The sequence below is a fragment of the Jatropha curcas genome, chromosome 2, assembly GCF_041381405.1.
Source record: "Jatropha curcas cultivar XTBG-Jc1 chromosome 2, XTBG_Jcur_1.0, whole genome shotgun sequence".
In the NCBI taxonomy this organism is placed as follows: domain Eukaryota; kingdom Viridiplantae; phylum Streptophyta; class Magnoliopsida; order Malpighiales; family Euphorbiaceae; genus Jatropha; species Jatropha curcas.
This window is the reverse complement of record NC_143152.1, coordinates 32,590,201-32,607,727: the sequence shown is the minus strand read 5'-3', so window position 1 is coordinate 32,607,727 and position 17,527 is coordinate 32,590,201. Positions and strand designations below refer to the sequence as shown.

Here is a 17,527-nt window from a genome sequence, read left to right as displayed (position 1 = left end):
GTTCCTATTGTGGATGGCACTTCTGTTGATTCAGTTATTACTTCGGGTGTTACCCGAGCCATCTTTAAGGCCTCGGTCAAAGATCATCACATGGTTAGGCCCCTACCTAATCCTGCCGGTGTTCATACTTCTCCAAAGTACCGAACCTGGTTCATTGCTGCTGTTTGGCCGATTGAGAGGCCAAGGAGGAACGCACTGCTGAGTGCACTGGAGGATTGGGCTCAGGTTGGCGCCAATGATGCAGACGGGACTGATGAGGAGATTGTGATGGTTCCTCGGACAGGCGAGGTTGGAGAGGGTTTAACACCTAAAGACGACATTGAGGATGTTGCCCCACGTAGGCGACGAGACACTTAGATTTTTTTGGACTTTTGTTTTTTTTCTTTTGCTATTTTGACTTTTGACTTTATTTGGAATTCGACTTTGGATTTATCTTTTGGCTTTGAATGTATGTTTTTTTTTGGACTTAGACTTTTATTTTATTTATTTTTGAACTTTATGGACTCTTTTGCTTGACTTTTGGGCTTTCCAAGCATTTCCCAATTTATTTATTCAAGTTCTAACTTTTGCCTAAGTCGCCCTTTCGGGTTTTCAGCCTAGCGAGCTAGGACGCCGATGGAAACAGTTCTCAAGAACAATTATAATGGAATCTTATATTGATGATATTATTGAACCAGAAGGATGGTTACCTTGGTTCGGTACTTTTGGACTCAAGACATGTTGGTACACCGAATTTAATAACTACGGTCCTGGTTCAGACAAGAAAGCTCGTGTCAAATGGAATGGGATCAAGACTATTGATCGCCAACACGCCTTGGATTTTACACCAGGGAGGTTTCTCCGCGGCGATACCTGGATTAAGCCTACTGGAATACCTTACACACCCTTCTTGATAAGACCTTGAAGGAGATTCTCCTTTTTTTTTATTTTTGTAATTTAAAATTTTTTCCCTTAGTATGTCTATATCTGTGAGTTGTACTGGCAATTGACGACTAGAATTTTTTACATTACTGAAACCTGGAAAAACCCGTAAAGATTATGTTTTTCTGTTCTTTGATTGTTAGTGAACAGCATTTTCCATACTTCTATAGAATCATCTATATATTTTTGTCTATATGGTAATTGTATTATTTTGTATTAATAAACTGTATTTTTGTGGTTTAACATTTTAATTTTTGCACTATTCCTGTGTGTTTATATATTCTCAAATTAGTTATTGGCCATGGATCTTTATATTATCAACAATTATAGCATATATAATGTTAATTTCCATCCTTGAGCAATTCATTCCCAATAAATATGAAAATGTGTAAATATGTAATATGCTTAATGATTTAATTTATTGCATCTCTCTATTTTTTTTTTCAAACTTTGTGATTGAAAATTACATAAATGAAAAATATATTTAACACAATTCGGATATGACATAATTTTCATTGTAGTAGGTTGAAATGTTCAATTGTCTCATGTATATAGTGAGCAAAATCTGCCACATTAAACCTATTAAAAAATTTATGAATATTTCAACCCAACACAGTGAAAATTGTCGCAGGCTTAAATTGGAGCTGTCCGATAGCAGTACTCTCACTTATGGATCAAACCAATGAAATTAATAATCTTTATTGAAATAATGATATTTTTGACTATACACTTGGATAAAAAAAAAATTGAAATAGATTTTAGAAAATTTTTAGTTTCAATTGTTTGGTTACCATATATCCAGTTTAGGAAAGTTTTTTTCCTTACTAATTTTTATTAAAACGCCCTGCATTTTCTGTAAATAATGTTAATAATTAAAATGCAGTAATAGAATTAGAAATTTCGGAAAAAAAAATGATGGGCTTTCTCCGTTTTTAGAATAAAACTGATGAGCCATTGGGCCTTTAAGGGAAAAAAAAGGTTAAAGAGAGATTATTATGATTATTACATTAATAAACACTCTTCAACAAAATGCAAAAAGAAAGAAAAGCACTTTTCTTTTTTTTTTTTTTTTTTAATTAGAAAGCACTCGTTTTTAGACAAAAAAAAAAAAAAAAAAAAAAAAAATGCCCCACGCGATGATTCGGACTTGTTTCATCGAAGCTCCCAAATTTTGAACCAAAACCCTTGTGCTTCACCTCTTCTCTCCTCGTCTCTAACCATGGCCCCCTCGTCGTCTTCAGTCTCTTCCCACACATTCGATTCTTCCTCATCGTCGGACTTATCCTCCCCTCGTCACCGTCGCCGCCACCGTAACTGCAGAGATAGGGAGGCTCTTAAGATCCGGAAGAAGAGTAATAAGTCCCGCAGCAAACGACGCCGTAAACACCACCACCGCTTGTCAGATTCCTCTGATTCTTACTCCTCCAGGTTCCTCCTAGCAAACTCAAAATCTCTGAGCTTTCTCTCTAGCATGTTTTATTTACCGTTGCAATGTTTTATCAATTAAATGCATGTAAATTATGGATTTGGAGATTTTAGTTAGATGGAAAATCCTAGTTAATTTGATTCCACTTTACTCTGATTTATTTTATTTTATTTTTCCATACTTACAATTTATATACAATCCTATGTGTTAAAGGAATGGTTATCTGCCTCCCATAGACTTCGCACTGAAAATTTTTCTATTAATAATACAATCTTATTAGCGGGACTGCATATGTGGGTATCAATCTTTGATCTAAAGATGCTATTGGAGGAAAAATGGAGCTTCCTATGGCCTGGATTTTCTGAAAATTACAGGCTTAATTGAATATCCTTTAGTTTTTGCTAGAATTTGGTTTTACATGGAATCTGGCATAGAGGCTTATATTATATAGCAGACAGTGTCATTAATATGCGGAAATTGTTATTATGCATAAATACGTATGAGGCTTACATCTCTTGTATGCGTTACAGTTCATCGGACAGTGAGCATCAAACATCTAATCCTTCAAAGAGGCACAAGAAAAATGACAGAACAAAGAAGGTAGTTATTCAATACTAGTTCTCTAACTTCTCATGCTCGCATTCCCTACTTGTTTATTACTAGTAGTTGCTTATCATGTATAATTTGTTCTCTAGAGCAAGGAAAAGGGACGAAGCAAGAGTCATCACCATAAACGCCAGAAGCACAAAGTTAAAGAGGTAGGCCGCTGTTATTCATATAGCTTTATTTTCACAAGATTGTTAGATTAAAATAACTCTTTTAGGGGGAAAACTTTCAATGTTTCAATACATGCATGCCTCAAAGAGTAAACAATTAAAAACCTGCTCTTGTCATATGAAATGACTTTTTTTTTTGGGTCTATTTGTCCCTCTTTTTACCTGCTTTAGAAGGTTCATTTGTTTTGGGGCTAATATAGGAAGCACAAACTAAAACAAAAAATAACAATCAAATTGAGGAAATGTGAATGGTGATGGCATCACAAATAGGACAATTACCACGACGTTTACCAGCAATCCACTCTGTCATGCCTGGATAATCACCTTCGAGATTACCTGGTTCTACCTGAACGAAGCAATTAAATTGCATTTTCATATTCAAATTGCTCTCTTTGATGTTGAAAGTTGAAATCTTTTAAGGTTAACAAAGATCAAAGAGACGGTGATTTAAGTAACAGCAATCTGAATAGATACAGCTTAAATTTTTTAGTAGCCTAAGCAATACAATCCAGAGCTATACACATCTGATTCTTTAGTTAATTCTCTTGTAAGTATCTGGCTGTACATAAAATACCAATTTCAGAGATGGTGATACAAAATTCTATCCCTTTCAGTTACATAAAAAATGTATCAGAAAAATTTTGGATATGCAATGGTGGATTTGGGGTTGAGAGAGAAGTTGGGGCATTTATGTTATTTGTGGTCAATACTTCTGGAGAACCTTATGCTAGGTAACAAAAAGAATTCTCAAAACAAAAGGTAAACTGGCTTGCTTTTGTTAGTCCCAAGATTTTTTATCCTACAGTTGATAATCAAAGATTCTAATCCAATGGGTTTTAATATAAAGTTTTAACTGTTTATTCTTTATAGCACATCCATGTTTTGAAACATTGAAGTCAATCCCCTTTTATAGTCCTTCTATCTTAAAATAATCAATTTCATGTGCTATTTCGCACTTCATCATATTGGTTTGATAAATTGTACATATCTGAGGTACTTATAATACATTCTGCCTATTTTATGGTTGGCTCTTTGAAAATTGGAGCTGGGGTCTGTGACATGGTGCTGGATGGTTGCTTGGTTGACTTGCCTGGTTTTTATTTCTGGCTTGGGTATGTCTTGGCAATCGGAGCTTTATATAGAAGCAGCAGGATGAACGAAGTAGTAGTCCTGTACAGCTCTCCAAGGTATATATATTCCGTTAATAATTTTCTGCTCCTTCTGCTTTGTGCTTTTACCTTTCAATGACCTTTACTGTTTGACTTCTCACAGTTCTTAGGGCGCGAAAAGGATGATGGTGTTCGCCGTAGTGCAGTTTCTGGAAAAAAGGTGAGGATATTCTTTTTCGGCCCTATATTATTTGTTGAATTTCCTTTGACAGATGTTATAGGTACTTGTAAGCAGCAGTTCTTCAGTCTGAAATTTTTTGAATTTGTAGATCTTACTGAAACTGGAGAAATCAAAGGAGGATAAGGAGGCAGAAAATAAGAGAAATGAATTGCTGAAATTCTTGAATGCCAGTTTTGATTGATCATTTGATTTATGGCTGCTGTGAGACAATGGATGAATTAACTTTTTATGTGAAAGGTTGAAATGTTTGTCGCTAGACAACAGGAGCAAGGTTGTCCAGCAGCAGATTCCTATTACGAGGGTTTCTCTAATGGAAACATTATTAAATTGGAGTCCTAAGCAGAACGTTTACCATGAGAATTAGAAAACTTTTGGACATTGGTTGGTTTGGGTTGTATGAAGTTGGTGCCTGTGTAAACATTTCATTTGATAAAATTCATGGCTTATATTATATAAATTGCTATGGTCATGCAACGTAAGCTTGAAAACTTCAATTTTTATGATTAGCAAGTGATGGCATCCACTGGAACTAAAAAGCAGGAACACCATTTTTATTTTATGCCCTGCAGTGAGTAGTTGTAAATTAATTTGTGTTTTTTACACTCTTAATTCAGATTGCAAGTTTAAGCCAACTCTGAATGCGAGTTCAAAATTTTACAATCTTCTCTGCTTTCCTGTTTGGTGGTGTTTCAATATTTACAATAATGCATCAGTAATTTTTTTTTTTTTTTTTGCTTATATATTTAAAAATAATAATATGGTGTGGGAAAATTGATTAAATTTAATAGTCATCAGCGATAATGTACTTGGATATTCTGTCAAACCATCCTCAGCAAAATTCACCACAATCTACACCAGCAGTTACCCATGTAAAAATTATCATGTTGAAATTGAGGTTTATCAGATATCATTTTGATTTGTTTTATAAATCATAACTATATAATGAAAAATAAAAATATCAACGCTGGTATGGATTTATTTCCATTTATTACTTATTGCAAATCACATCTTACAATAATGCATCAATAATTTTGTTTTTGCAAGAGATATAAAAATTCTAGTATAATAACATTATACTGTTGAAATTTTGTGTTAATAGCAGTCATCGGAGATGATGTACCTGGATATTCCGTCAACGCATCCTCGCAATGTGCTGCATTAGATATATCACCAGTAACCCATGCAATTAAATCATAGTAAGCTTTATCTTCAATGGCTTTCTATGAATCGTTCAAGTCAGAAATCGAGTTGTCATAAAGCTCTTCACACAATTTCAAGGCGAGTTTAGTATGTGGATTTGTTGCCTTGTTTTGCAATTCAGGAATCGATGTGACTACACCATTTGCATTTGATAATGCAATTTCGAGTGCTTCTTTTGTCAAACTTAGCAGATCGACAGCTTTCGACGATCTTAAAATTGATATACATAAATCTTTAAATGGAGTTTTCTCACATGATTGAGTTATGAATTGTGAGGCTTGATGACTTATGGAAATCATACAAAAAAATAGGACGAAGAAAAACATTTTTGAAGACATGATGTTTCAATGGATTTTTTTTTTCTCTTGACACTTTTTTATTTTTTCCATTGTATATATAAGTATGTAACTATATATAAAAAGAACAAATCAATATGTGAATGAATAAAATCAGCTAGTGTATAACGTTACTATTAAAATTGAAATCATATATTACCATAAAAGTGTATAACGTTAATTAAAATTTACCATAAACAGGAAAACATTAAATAAGTTACCATTAAAATTGAAATTAGGTTTAGATATTATACGTATTTTTAGGTATTTTCTATTTTTGGCTAGAAATAAAAAGAAAATAAATGGACACAGAATAAAAGATATGTGGTAAGGTTTGAACTAACAAAATTACCGAGTACTTTTTTGCTTAAATATCTAAATTTTTATTTAAACATTAAATAAGTTGCTATTTTTAGAATGAATTATTTGAGATACAAAAGAGTTACTATGACATCTATTTTAAAGAGGATATTTTAAATTATTGCTATAATTATTTGTATGATAAAATATATGCAGTTTCAATTAGTAAATTGCTTAAAATTAATAAATACTTCAACTACGGCTTGTGGCTCAGTTGACAATGCAGGTTAGACATATAGGAAGAGCTCTTGGGTTTGATCCCCATTAAACACACCTATAGGAAAGGGCCGAAAGCCTTAATTGTCAAAAAATAAGCATTTTATTACCAATCTCTACCTAAAAATACTTTGGATTGAATTGTTTGATGAATTATTTATCTTCTTCAAGTCCTTATCAAATTCCCAATTGTTTAAACTAAAAAAGTTTCTTATTATGTAGAATTTGCTATAGACGAATGTAGAATGGTATTTTTTTTTTTTTTTAAATACCATTCTACATTCGTGTATAGCAAATTTTTTCTGTGCAATCTTGAAAGCTGCCTTGATAAGTTCTTTAGGGTCTGTAGTGTTTCCTGCAGATTTTTCAAGGCTTTTTTCGCATGTTTTTTTATAATCAGCAGGTTGGCAAATGGATTTGATGGCTTTCATAGAAGCAGATATTTCACCAGTGCTTTTGTGGCTTTTGCCTGTAATATCCTCACTTTCGCCATTTTCGCTGAAGCCAACGCCAATAGTTACAGCAACTACCATAGCCACCAGGAGAATAGAAGATATGCCAATTATGGCTAATCTCTTGTTGTTTGCATCGTCTGCCATTTTTCTTTTCAATATATCAAACCAAAAGGGAGGGAAAAAGAAAAATGGGAATTAACTCCACTTTCTTTGTTTCTCTAAAATTTCTTTTTTCTTTTCTAATATATATATCTAAATATTTCTGGTATGTTTTTTTTTTTTTTTCTTTTTTTTACAGAATTCTCCCTAGAACGCAAAAGCCAGCTGCGGCTCGAGGGAGAGAGAAATGTCTGAAAAGCCTATTGGCCTTTCGCTTGGAATTTATGGAACACCTCCCTGAGTTGTGGCTATTAAGACAGAAACAGAGTTTTAGCAAAGAGAAAATAATGCTAAATTTAGTTTTTATTTTTTTAACAGGTACTATATTTAGTTAATTATGTTATAGGAAACATGAGGCTTGGAATGAGGAATGGTAAAACCATGGCTATTGATTGCTATTGTTTTCCTACAATGAAGCTTTACTCACAAGAAGAATTTGTCTTGCTATTTTTCACATTGAATACTAATTTAAACTTTCTTCTTCTTTTTAGTCAAGAAGCCTTCTAGATTTAATTTGACTTCATCTGATAATTCTTAAATGAAAATTTAATAAAACCATAATAAATTCAATAATATAACTTCGTTAATATATTGATATTGAACACATTATTACAAATAAAACAATAAATTTCAAACGTAATTTACATTAGACCACCATAATAAGGGACTCCAGTCCTACTCAACCAAAAATCTCCTTCGATAAAGTGTTTGACAGTAAAATTAACAGCTTCTTTAGCACTAATAATGTGATAACCGAGCCAAGTAACTCTATTGTTGGTATTTGATCCAGGACCACGGTTATCATATTCAGCATAATAGAGGGTAGAAAGCGCAAAATCATTTGACCATGGTGCCCATCCAGCAGGGTCAATTACGCTACTAATAAGTGATTGCATGACAACCGTTGTTGCATATTCTCTCCACGGTCTACCGAAATAGCTTTTTACAGTGCGACTACTCCTAGCCAAGTCATCCGCTGCCAATATAGTACAATTCTGTATTGAAATTCCAGTGTGTGACGAAGATGCAGTTTTTCCTTGTGCAGTTATGACATTAAACTGACCCTCTAATGGCAATCTAAAATAAATATTACAATTCTGTAAGACAACTGTTGCATCACCCCATATAAAGTCTATAGTGCCATAGATATCACACTCCCTGTAAAATTGCCTATTGCCATCTGTAAGTAACGTGTCTTGATACCCCTCAAAATTACACCTGTAAAAAGCAGACATATCTGCTTCATTTCTAAGTGCAACAGACTGATTTTTAATTGGTCCTGCTGTGTTCTGAAACGTAATCTGGATGGCAACAAATCCGTCTCCAGCCACACCTGCAACCAAGAAATTTGTACACTTTATTATTAGCAAAACGAATTTATAATTTCAAGAATTGATACTTGAACAAGAATCAAGAAACGAGAAGAATAGAGAGAGAAACTTAGAAGAAGAAGAAGAGAGAACACAGAAGATTCTGGTAAATTGCACAACAACTTCACGATTACAGTGGCTGCTCTTTTAATCAGCTCTAACTGCCTCCACTAACTAACACACTCAATACGACGCCGCTCTATTAAATGACACGGCAATCTCATACACTTCCCAAATACGACGCCGCTCCATTGAATGATACGGCACTCTCATACGCTTTGTAATACGACGCTGCTCTATTAAATAGCACGGCACCGTATTAAAAACAGAGAATCAAAATTACAAGAAATTCACAAAGCAAAGCAATTTATTGTCTCGTAGTGCAGAAAATTTTTGCTCTCTATCATTTGAAAGTGTACTTGACGGAAATCAAACAGACCTGACTTGATAAAAAAAGATTGGAAGAAGCTTGTTACCCTACCTAGTTTCTTCGTTCATCTCCCCTACCATCTCTGATCCATCTCCACCACCCACAACCACCGCCTTCCTCCCTCATTTACAATTTCAAAGATTGATCAGACTATATTCTCAAAAACATAACAGAGATTTGGGGAGAGTGCTACAATGTACTAGCTAGTGAGCTCGCTACTATAAGCAAATTAGAAAGACTAAAAGAAGAGATAGATGGCTCTTGAAACTAAAGGCATCAACAGAGATTTCCTTAGATAACGAGATCGTCAATGGCAGTAAATTAAGAAGGTTGAGAGACAGAGCCTCTAAGTCGTAGAAACTAGAAAATCGTATGCTTTCACTTACACCCACTTAAAAACAGACCCCCTTAGGAAAATTTTCCAATAGTTTTATTTAACTGCATTTCAAAGAACAGACCAGTTCCTGTAAAAAAAAATAATAAAATAAAATAACGGCCCAGAACCCTCATCTAAAAATTATCGAAAATCAATTATTTGATGGTCAAGATGGTTGGACTGAGGGGTTCGTAGGGAAATCCTGACTCTTAAAAAATAATCCTCATAATCCACGAGGGCAGAATAATTGCTGTCTCAGAAATAAATCCTGATAATCCTTGAAGGAAAGAAAAAAAAGAAAAAAAAAAAAGAGAAGAAGACAGAATTGCCAAATGAAGAAATAAGATTACCAAAAGTTGCAGAACCGGATGAACCCCAACCATCACTGCTACTCCGATTGCCGGTGATGATAGTTTTTCCGATACCATCACCAATCATCATCAAGTATTTCTTGTGAGTGGGTATGGAAATATACTCGTGGTAAACTCCAGCAACGATATGGATAACGAAATATCCATCCCCCACAAGAGCGTTATTAGGTGCAGCAAGCACTGCATCACTAATAGTAGAATAGTCTCCGGTTTTATCAGGATTAACCACCACCTTTTTGCTAACTTTAACATTATTAAGAAATAACTCAATTTCATTAGCAAAAAGGTGGTGAAATCCAACTGTGGACATGATTACGAGTAGAAAGAAGGTTGTTGTAGCCATTAACAAGTGAAGAGCGATAGAAATGTGGAAAAAGCTTTGGTAAGAAGGAGAGCTAACTGAGCTAAACTTAAAGCAAACTAGTGACAGTTTAAATCAACAATAGCACTTAAAAGAAGGTTGAAGAAGCTTTGATGAAGAAAAGAAGAAAAAGGGGTGATTACATTTATAATGATAACATTTATACTACTATGTACGTAATGTCATATTGAATTTAATTACATAGTCAAATATAACATGTCTTGCTGCAGTAGTGATGCCCTTCTGAACATATTATCTCTTGAATTAGGGTTCTCGCTTCTTCGACTTTTTATTCCTTTCCTTTTTATTATTTTAGGAAGGAAAGTCTGTTCTTAAGAATTAATAAGAAAGCTTTTGCACCTTATAGATGTTAACGTGCATGTTCTCATGATGCTCCACCTACAAGTAGGCAAAGATTGCACAGGAAATTTTTCCCTCAGTACCATAAAAAACCATTCCTTCTACTAATTTTCTTGACTGAAAATGGTAAATCTTCAAATTGTCTTTTTCTTTTTTTTTTAAAAAAAGAAAAATTAAAATAATAAATATAATGGCAGGCAATAGGTAGGCTACTCCCCTCCATTCATATTCATAAATTTTAATTACATCTAGCGCTATGAACCGAAAAAAGAGAAGTCATTTTCATTTTCATTTTCAAAGATCAAGCACAGTTAACCGACCTTGTCACTCACTTAATTTTGTAATACGTTGATTTAAGTCATTTTTCAAGTTTTTACGAAATCTTTCCATTTTCATAGAGTATCATGAACATATATTCAATAAAAAAAAATCATTTCATTTTCTAAATACCCAATTATAATCGTTTTCATTTGAATTGATATTATGTTAATTTAATGAAATATGTCTTCATCATCAAGATTATTATATTCAGTACCAAAAAAAAAAAAAAAAAAGTTAATATTCGTTTTTCAAATTAATCTTAAATATCTCATACAATGAACAGCTACTGTGTTTTAATCACTTTCTAGAAGGAAAAAATAAAAATTAGAAAAGAGTAACTAATTTGGCTAGTTAGAGCAGTAGAAATATTGTGACTCTTAAGTTTTTATTTTTATTTAGAATTAAGTAGTCCAAAGAATTTATGACATTTTATGTGTAAAAAATGTATCACTTTTACATTTGGCTTATATTTTTTATATTTTAAATTACGAATAATTTATATTTATAAACGAATTATATTTCTTATTATTTATTTAAATTTTAAATAATAATTAAAGTTTTAATTATATGAATAATTATCCTAGTTTCAAATAATTAAGGGCTCAACCAATAATTACTTATATGTTTTTCTAAAAAAAAAAAAAAATTGCTTACATGTGAAAATGAATTAGCAAATCAACTTTTTTATGTAAAAAAAAAAAAAATCACATTCAAATGTGTTACATTATAGTAGGAATGAATTAGTAAAAATGAAATAAAATTTAGCAGAATTAATCAAGTATTTTACAGGCTAATGCATGCGATTAACAAAATTTAGATATTATAATTTTTTTGTAGCTATTTTCTATTTTTGGATAGAAATAAAAAGAAAATAAAGGACACATAATCAAAGAAACGTGTCCAGATTTGAATTAACAAAAAACAAAAAATTTAATTCAAACGTTAAATAAGTTTCTATTTTAAGGAGGATATATTAGAAATGAATTATTGGAGATACGGAAACATTATTACGATAATTATTATAAGGAGGATATTATAAAGTTATTATAGTAATTATTAGTATAATAAGGTTATGATTAAATACAATTCTTTTAAGTTATTAGGGTATGCTCTTAATTGTATAACTCATCATAAAATTTTCTTTTCTTATTATTTTATAACAAGACACGACTTGCTTTAATAATCAATATTTCATTATCAATTTCTCCCTCAATCAATACTTTGGATTGAATTGTTTGTTGTGTCATTCATCTCATCAAACTCCCAATCGTTTAAGTTAAAAGTTTCTTATTTAGAATTATATAAATAAATCTGTAATGGTAAAATTGTTTTTTTTTTTTAAATACAAAATGAATTTGTTTATTTAAATTAAATGTAAAATTGAGTTATGGTACCCCGGCGAGTGACATAGAATGACAGATAATGTTTTTCTCTTAATTAGAGGCCTTAAATTCGTCTTTTGATTGTAAAGTCCGTTTTAACACTTGAGAGAAAGCGCTTTTATCCTCTTTGTAATCCATGTCCGATGCGAATCCAAATTAGTAAAATTAAATTAAGACGTGACATCATTTTTACTTTCAAATAAATTTAGAAATTAGAAATCTACTTATCATATTTCCAAAATTTACACTAGCCTTTCAATTGTTTTGTTTTTTTTAATTTCATTATTACAGTGAAGGAGGTTTCTCTCCTTCAAAATTAATCGAAGTCTTAATAAAACATAGCACAACTTTTAGAGATTGAAAAAAGAGATTATGTTGAAATTGAAGTTAATCAGATATCATTTTGATTTGTTTTATAAATCATAACTATATAATGAAAAAAAAAAAATCTCAATGCTGGTACGAATTTATTTCCATTTATTACTTATTGTAAATCACATCTTACAATAATGCATCAATAATTTTGTTTTTCCAAGAGACGTAAAAAATCTAGGATAATACCATTAAACTATTGAAATTTTATGTTGACAGCAGTCATCGGAAATGATGTACCTGGATATTCCGTCAACCCATCCTCACAACAATGGCTTTGCTTGACTTGTTCAAGTGATAAATTGAATTGTCATAAAGCTCTTCACAGTTTTTCAAGGCGACTTTAGTATGTGGATTTTTTGCCTTGTTTTGCAATTCAGGAATCGATGTGACTATATCATTTGCATTCGATAATACAGTTTCGAGTGCTTTTTTTGTCAAACTCAGCAGATGAACAGCTTTGGATGATTCTAGAATTGATATACATAAATTTTTAAACGAGGTTTTCTCACATGATTAGGTTATGAATTCTGAAGTTTGGTGACTTATGGAAATCATACAAACAAATAGGACGAAGAAAAACATTTTTGAAGACATGATGTTTTACTGGATTTTACTTTTCTCTTGACACTTTTTATTTCCCCCCCCCCCCCCCTTTTTTTTTTTACTTTTGAATTATGGTTCATATTATTAAGTGAAGAAACGAGCAATACAAGCGTAAGCACTATCTCAAGTTTGAAAACAAGCCCTACTATGGACTGATTTAGCCAACAAATAAGCTATATCATTTGCTTGTCTTCTAATCTAAGCCAAGGTGACATTAGACAATTGGACTAAGAGTAGCTTACATTCAGAGATGACAACTCCAAACTTAGACTAGTCATGGACAAAACTCTCCCATATATATAAGTATGTAATTACATATAAAAGGAACAAATCAATATGTGAATAACAAAATCATCAGCTTATTTTTCACCTAAAGGTCTAAAGTTATATTTAGTATAACATTAATTAAAAATTACCATAAAATAGTAAACAATAAATAAGTAAATTATGTTTAGATATTATACTTATTTTTAGGTATTTTCTATTTTTGGGTAGAAATAAAAAGAAAATAAATGGACACAGAATAAAAGAAATGTGCCAAGGTTTGAACTAACAAAATTACGGAGTATTTTTGCATAAATATCTAAATTTTATTTAAATATTAAATAAGTTGCTATTTTCTATTTTATTAAATGAGAAAATACTTGATTAAAAGTAATAAGTATTTCATCACCAATCTCTCCCTCAAAAATACTTTGAATTGAATTATTTATTTTATTTTATGCCTTGCAGTGAGTAGTTGTAAATTAATGTGTGTTTTTTACACTCTTAACTCAGAATGCAAGTTTAAGCCAACTCTGAATGCGAGTTCAAAATTTTACAATCTTCTCTGCTTTCCTGTTTGGCGGTGTTTGAATAGTTACAATAATGCATCAGTATTTTTTTTTTTTTTTTGCCAATATATTTAAAAATAATAATATGGTATGGGAAAATTGATTAAATTTAATAGTCATCAGCGATAATGTATTTGGATATTCTGTCAAACCATCCTCAGCAAAATTCACCATAATCTACACCGGCAGTTACCCATGTAAAAATTATCATCGTTGAAATTGAGGTTGATCAGGTATCATTTTGATTTGTTTTATAAATCATAACTATATAATGAAAAATAAAAATATCAACGGTGGTATGGATTTATTTCCATTTATTACTTATTGCAAATCACATCTTACAATAATGCATCAATAATTTTGTTTTTGCAAGAGATGTAAAAATTCTAGTATAATAACATTATACTGATGAAATTTTGTGTTAATAGCAGTCATCGGAGATGATGTACCTGGATATTCCGTTAACGCATCCTCGCAAGATACTGCTTCAGATATATCACCAGTAACCCATGCAATTAAATCGTAGTAAGCTTTATCTTCAATGGCTTTCCTTGACTCGTTCAAGTGATAAACCGAGTTGCCATAATCCTCTTCACAGTATTTCAAGGCGACTTTAGTATGTGGATTTGTTGCCTTGTTTTGCAATTCAGGAATCGATGTGAGTACATAATTTCCATACGATAATGTAATTTCTAGTGCTTCTTTTGTCAAACTTAGCAGATCGACAGCTTTCGACGATCCTAAAATTGATATACATAAATCTTTAAACGGGGTTTTCTCACATGATTGGGTTATGAATTGTGAGGCTTGATGACTTATGGAAATCATACAAAAAAATAGGACGAAGAAAAACATTTTTGAAGACATGATGTTTCAATGGATTTTTTTTTTTTCTCTTTACACTTTTTTATTTTTTCCATTGTATATATAAGTATGTAACTATATATAAAAGGAACAAATCAATATGTGAATGAATAAAATCAGCTAGTGTATATCGTTACTATTAAAATTGAAATCATATATTACCATAAAAGTGTATAACGTTAATTAAAATTTACCATAAACAGTAAAACATTAAATAAGTTACCATTAAAATTGAAATTAGGTTCAGATATTATACGTATTTTTAGGTATTTTCTATTTTTGGCCAGAAATAAAAAGAAAATAAATGGACACAGAATAAAAGAAATGTGTCAAGGTTTGAACTAACAAAATTACCGAGTACTTTTTTGCTTAAATATCTAAATTTTTATTTAAACATTAAATAAGTTGCTATTTTCAGAAATGAATTATTGGAGATACAAAAGACTTACTACGACATCTATTTTAAAGAGTATATTTTAAATTATTGCTATAATTATTTGTATGATAAAATATATGCAGTTTCAATTAGTAAATTGCTTAAAATTAATAAATATTTCAACTACGGTTTGTGGTTCAGTTGGCAATACAGATTAGACATATAGGAAGAGCTATTGGGTTTAATCCCTATTAAATACATCCATAAGGAAGGGCCGAAAGCCTTAATTGTCAAAAAAACAAGCATTCTATTATCAATCTCTCCCTCAAAAATACTTTGGATTGAATTGTTTGATGAATTATTTATCTTCTTCAAATCCTCATCAAATTCCCAATTGTTTAAACTAAAAAAGTTTCTTATTATGTAGAATATGCTATAGACGAATGTAGAATGGTATTTAAAAAAAAAAAAATACAAAATGAATTTGTTTATTTAAATCGAATCTAAAATCGGGCTATAGTGTCCCAAATTTTTACTTTCAAATAAATTAGAAATCTACTTTTCAGATTTTTCAAATTTACAATTGTTTTGCTTTTTATTTGGATATTATTATAGTGAAGAAGGTTTCTCTTTTCCAAAAGCAATCAAAGTCTTAACACTTATTCAACGCAACAACCTTATCTTTTTTGCCTTTTAAATTTCGGATAATGTTAATTTTGGTGTCTATACTTGTCACGTTTTTATTTTAATGTCTGAACAAAAAATTGTGACAATTAAGTGTTTAAATTTGTATTTTTTTAATATGATGTCTTTGGATGATATGGACAACCGAAATGTATAGTGGGACTAAATAAAATCTACAAATGCATACGTATCCGCTTATATGGACTGACATTTTTTCCACACATTTTCCACATAGACTAACACCGTGATAAAATTAATTATGTAACACAACAACCTTCTCTTTGTTGCCTTTTAAAATATTTCAGAACGGGACTAATTGTAGTTCATAAGTTCAGAACAAGGGAACAAAAAAAGCCCAACGAAGCACAACAACCCAAGCCCAAAAAAAAGCCCATCCAAACTATCCGATACTGACCTGTGAGGTAAGGGCAGCATCGTCACTTCGGTCATTCAGATTCGTCTATATAGTCGGCTGTTTGAGGAGTCATTGAATCATATTAGGGTTTGAAAGAGTATTTGAGACTTGAGAGGCGGAGTGTTCTCCCGTCACTGGTGGCGGCTCGGAGGCGAAATCGGTAGAGGAATATTTCAGCTTGAGATGATATGTCAGATTAAATGTCGCACATAGTTCTTCTTGGGAACTTGTGAACGTAGTTTCCAGGATTTTATCTGTGCGTATAGTGAAGAATCCTTTCTGCTTGAGTCTTCTCCTTGTTTCTATCTTCATGGAGATGAACTCCAATGATATTGGATTACACTTGTCTTTCTTGTTAAATCTCAACTCTGTATTTTTAAAATGGAGGTGGACTATTTACCATTTTGATTTGCTTAATGAATCATGAAAATGAAAAGCAAAATGAGAAATATCAATGTTCGTATGGATTCATTTCCATGGAATTTAAAATTCATGAATTAAAAATTAGAAATTAGAAATCTACTTCTTACATTTTCTAAATTTTCAGTAGCTTTAGAAAATTCATTGCATTATTACTGTAAAAGAGGTTTGAGGCTGCTCTCTTCCAAGAGAAATCTAATTTTTTTGTTTGGGCCTTCTAAAATGTTCTCAAGCTGGGAATGGAGCAGAAAAGCCCAAGAATGCACCAAACACATAAAATCAAAGCCCAGAATAAGAATTAAATAAGAGATTGGGGAAAATACAATTTCTTGAGATAAAAACCAATTTAAATTTGTAATATGATAAGATTATAATTAAATACAATTTCTTGAGACTATTATGGTAGGTTCTTAATTTTTCAACTCTTTCATAAAATAATTTCTTTTCTTATTGTTATTAATAAAAATTAAATAGAATTTGAAATAGTTTTATATTGTGACGAGGCAGATGTTTTTTCAACTAGTAATAGAAAAAAAAAACCCTATTATAGAATTGAATTGTTAGACCTTGTTGTATTATTCATTTTCTTCAATTCCTTACCAACTTCCAATCTTTTAAATTGAATCCAAAATTCAGTTCAAAACAACTCAAAATTTTAAATTTAAAATTAAAATAAATGTAGTAGTAAAAATAATTAATTATGAGTAGATACATACCATTTTTTTCCCTTAAAATTAATATGAAATAAATTGCTAACTATAAAATTAATATGAATTTTGAAGTCGTTC

The 17,527-nt window shown here is 31.3% G+C and overlaps 2 protein-coding genes across 3 annotated transcripts; one reads left to right on the top strand and one right to left on the bottom strand.

Annotated features, from left to right (window-relative positions):
• The first annotated feature begins 2,034 nt into the window (after positions 1-2,034).
• LOC105647476 (uncharacterized) lies at positions 2,035-4,930 on the top strand. 2 transcript variants are annotated; one of them, XR_016319769.1, is made up of 6 exons: positions 2,035-2,349; positions 2,878-2,947; positions 3,043-3,105; positions 4,169-4,310; positions 4,396-4,452; positions 4,562-4,644. XR_016319769.1 is itself a non-coding variant. In XM_089718487.1 (6 exons), the coding sequence occupies exons 1-6, from the start codon at positions 2,141-2,143 to the stop codon at positions 4,652-4,654; spliced, it is 537 nt and encodes a 178-aa protein (XP_089574613.1). In that variant the 5' UTR covers positions 2,037-2,140; the 3' UTR covers positions 4,655-4,930. The 2 variants fall into 2 exon arrangements, 1 of the variants encoding a protein (XP_089574613.1); XM_089718487.1 differs by having other exon boundaries at positions 2,037-2,349; positions 4,266-4,310; positions 4,562-4,930.
• Positions 4,931-7,759: 2,829 nt separating this feature from the next.
• On the bottom strand, positions 7,760-10,205 carry LOC149498653 (putative pectinesterase/pectinesterase inhibitor 20). Its single transcript, XM_089717313.1, has 2 exons — positions 9,725-10,205; positions 7,760-8,531 (listed from the first exon to the last, which is right to left on the bottom strand). The coding sequence occupies exons 1-2, from the start codon at positions 10,086-10,088 to the stop codon at positions 7,840-7,842; spliced, it is 1,056 nt and encodes a 351-aa protein (XP_089573439.1). The 5' UTR covers positions 10,089-10,205; the 3' UTR covers positions 7,760-7,839.
• Between the last annotated feature and the right edge of the window lie 7,322 nt (positions 10,206-17,527).

Coding starts and splice junctions, on each gene's coding strand:
- LOC105647476 (XM_089718487.1), top strand. CDS start 2,141: ATGGCCCCCTCGTCGTCTTCAGTCTCTTCCCACACATTCGATTCTTCC. Junction 3,106..4,265: donor AGAAGCACAAAGTTAAAGAG/GTAGGCCGCTGT, acceptor AGCTTTATATAG/AAGCAGCAGGATGAACGAAG. Junction 4,311..4,395: donor GTCCTGTACAGCTCTCCAAG/GTATATATATTC, acceptor GACTTCTCACAG/TTCTTAGGGCGCGAAAAGGA.
- LOC149498653 (XM_089717313.1), bottom strand. CDS start 10,088: ATGGCTACAACAACCTTCTTTCTACTCGTAATCATGTCCACAGTTGGA. Junction 8,532..9,724: donor ATCCGGTTCTGCAACTTTTG/GTAATCTTATTT, acceptor TCTTGGTTGCAG/GTGTGGCTGGAGACGGATTT.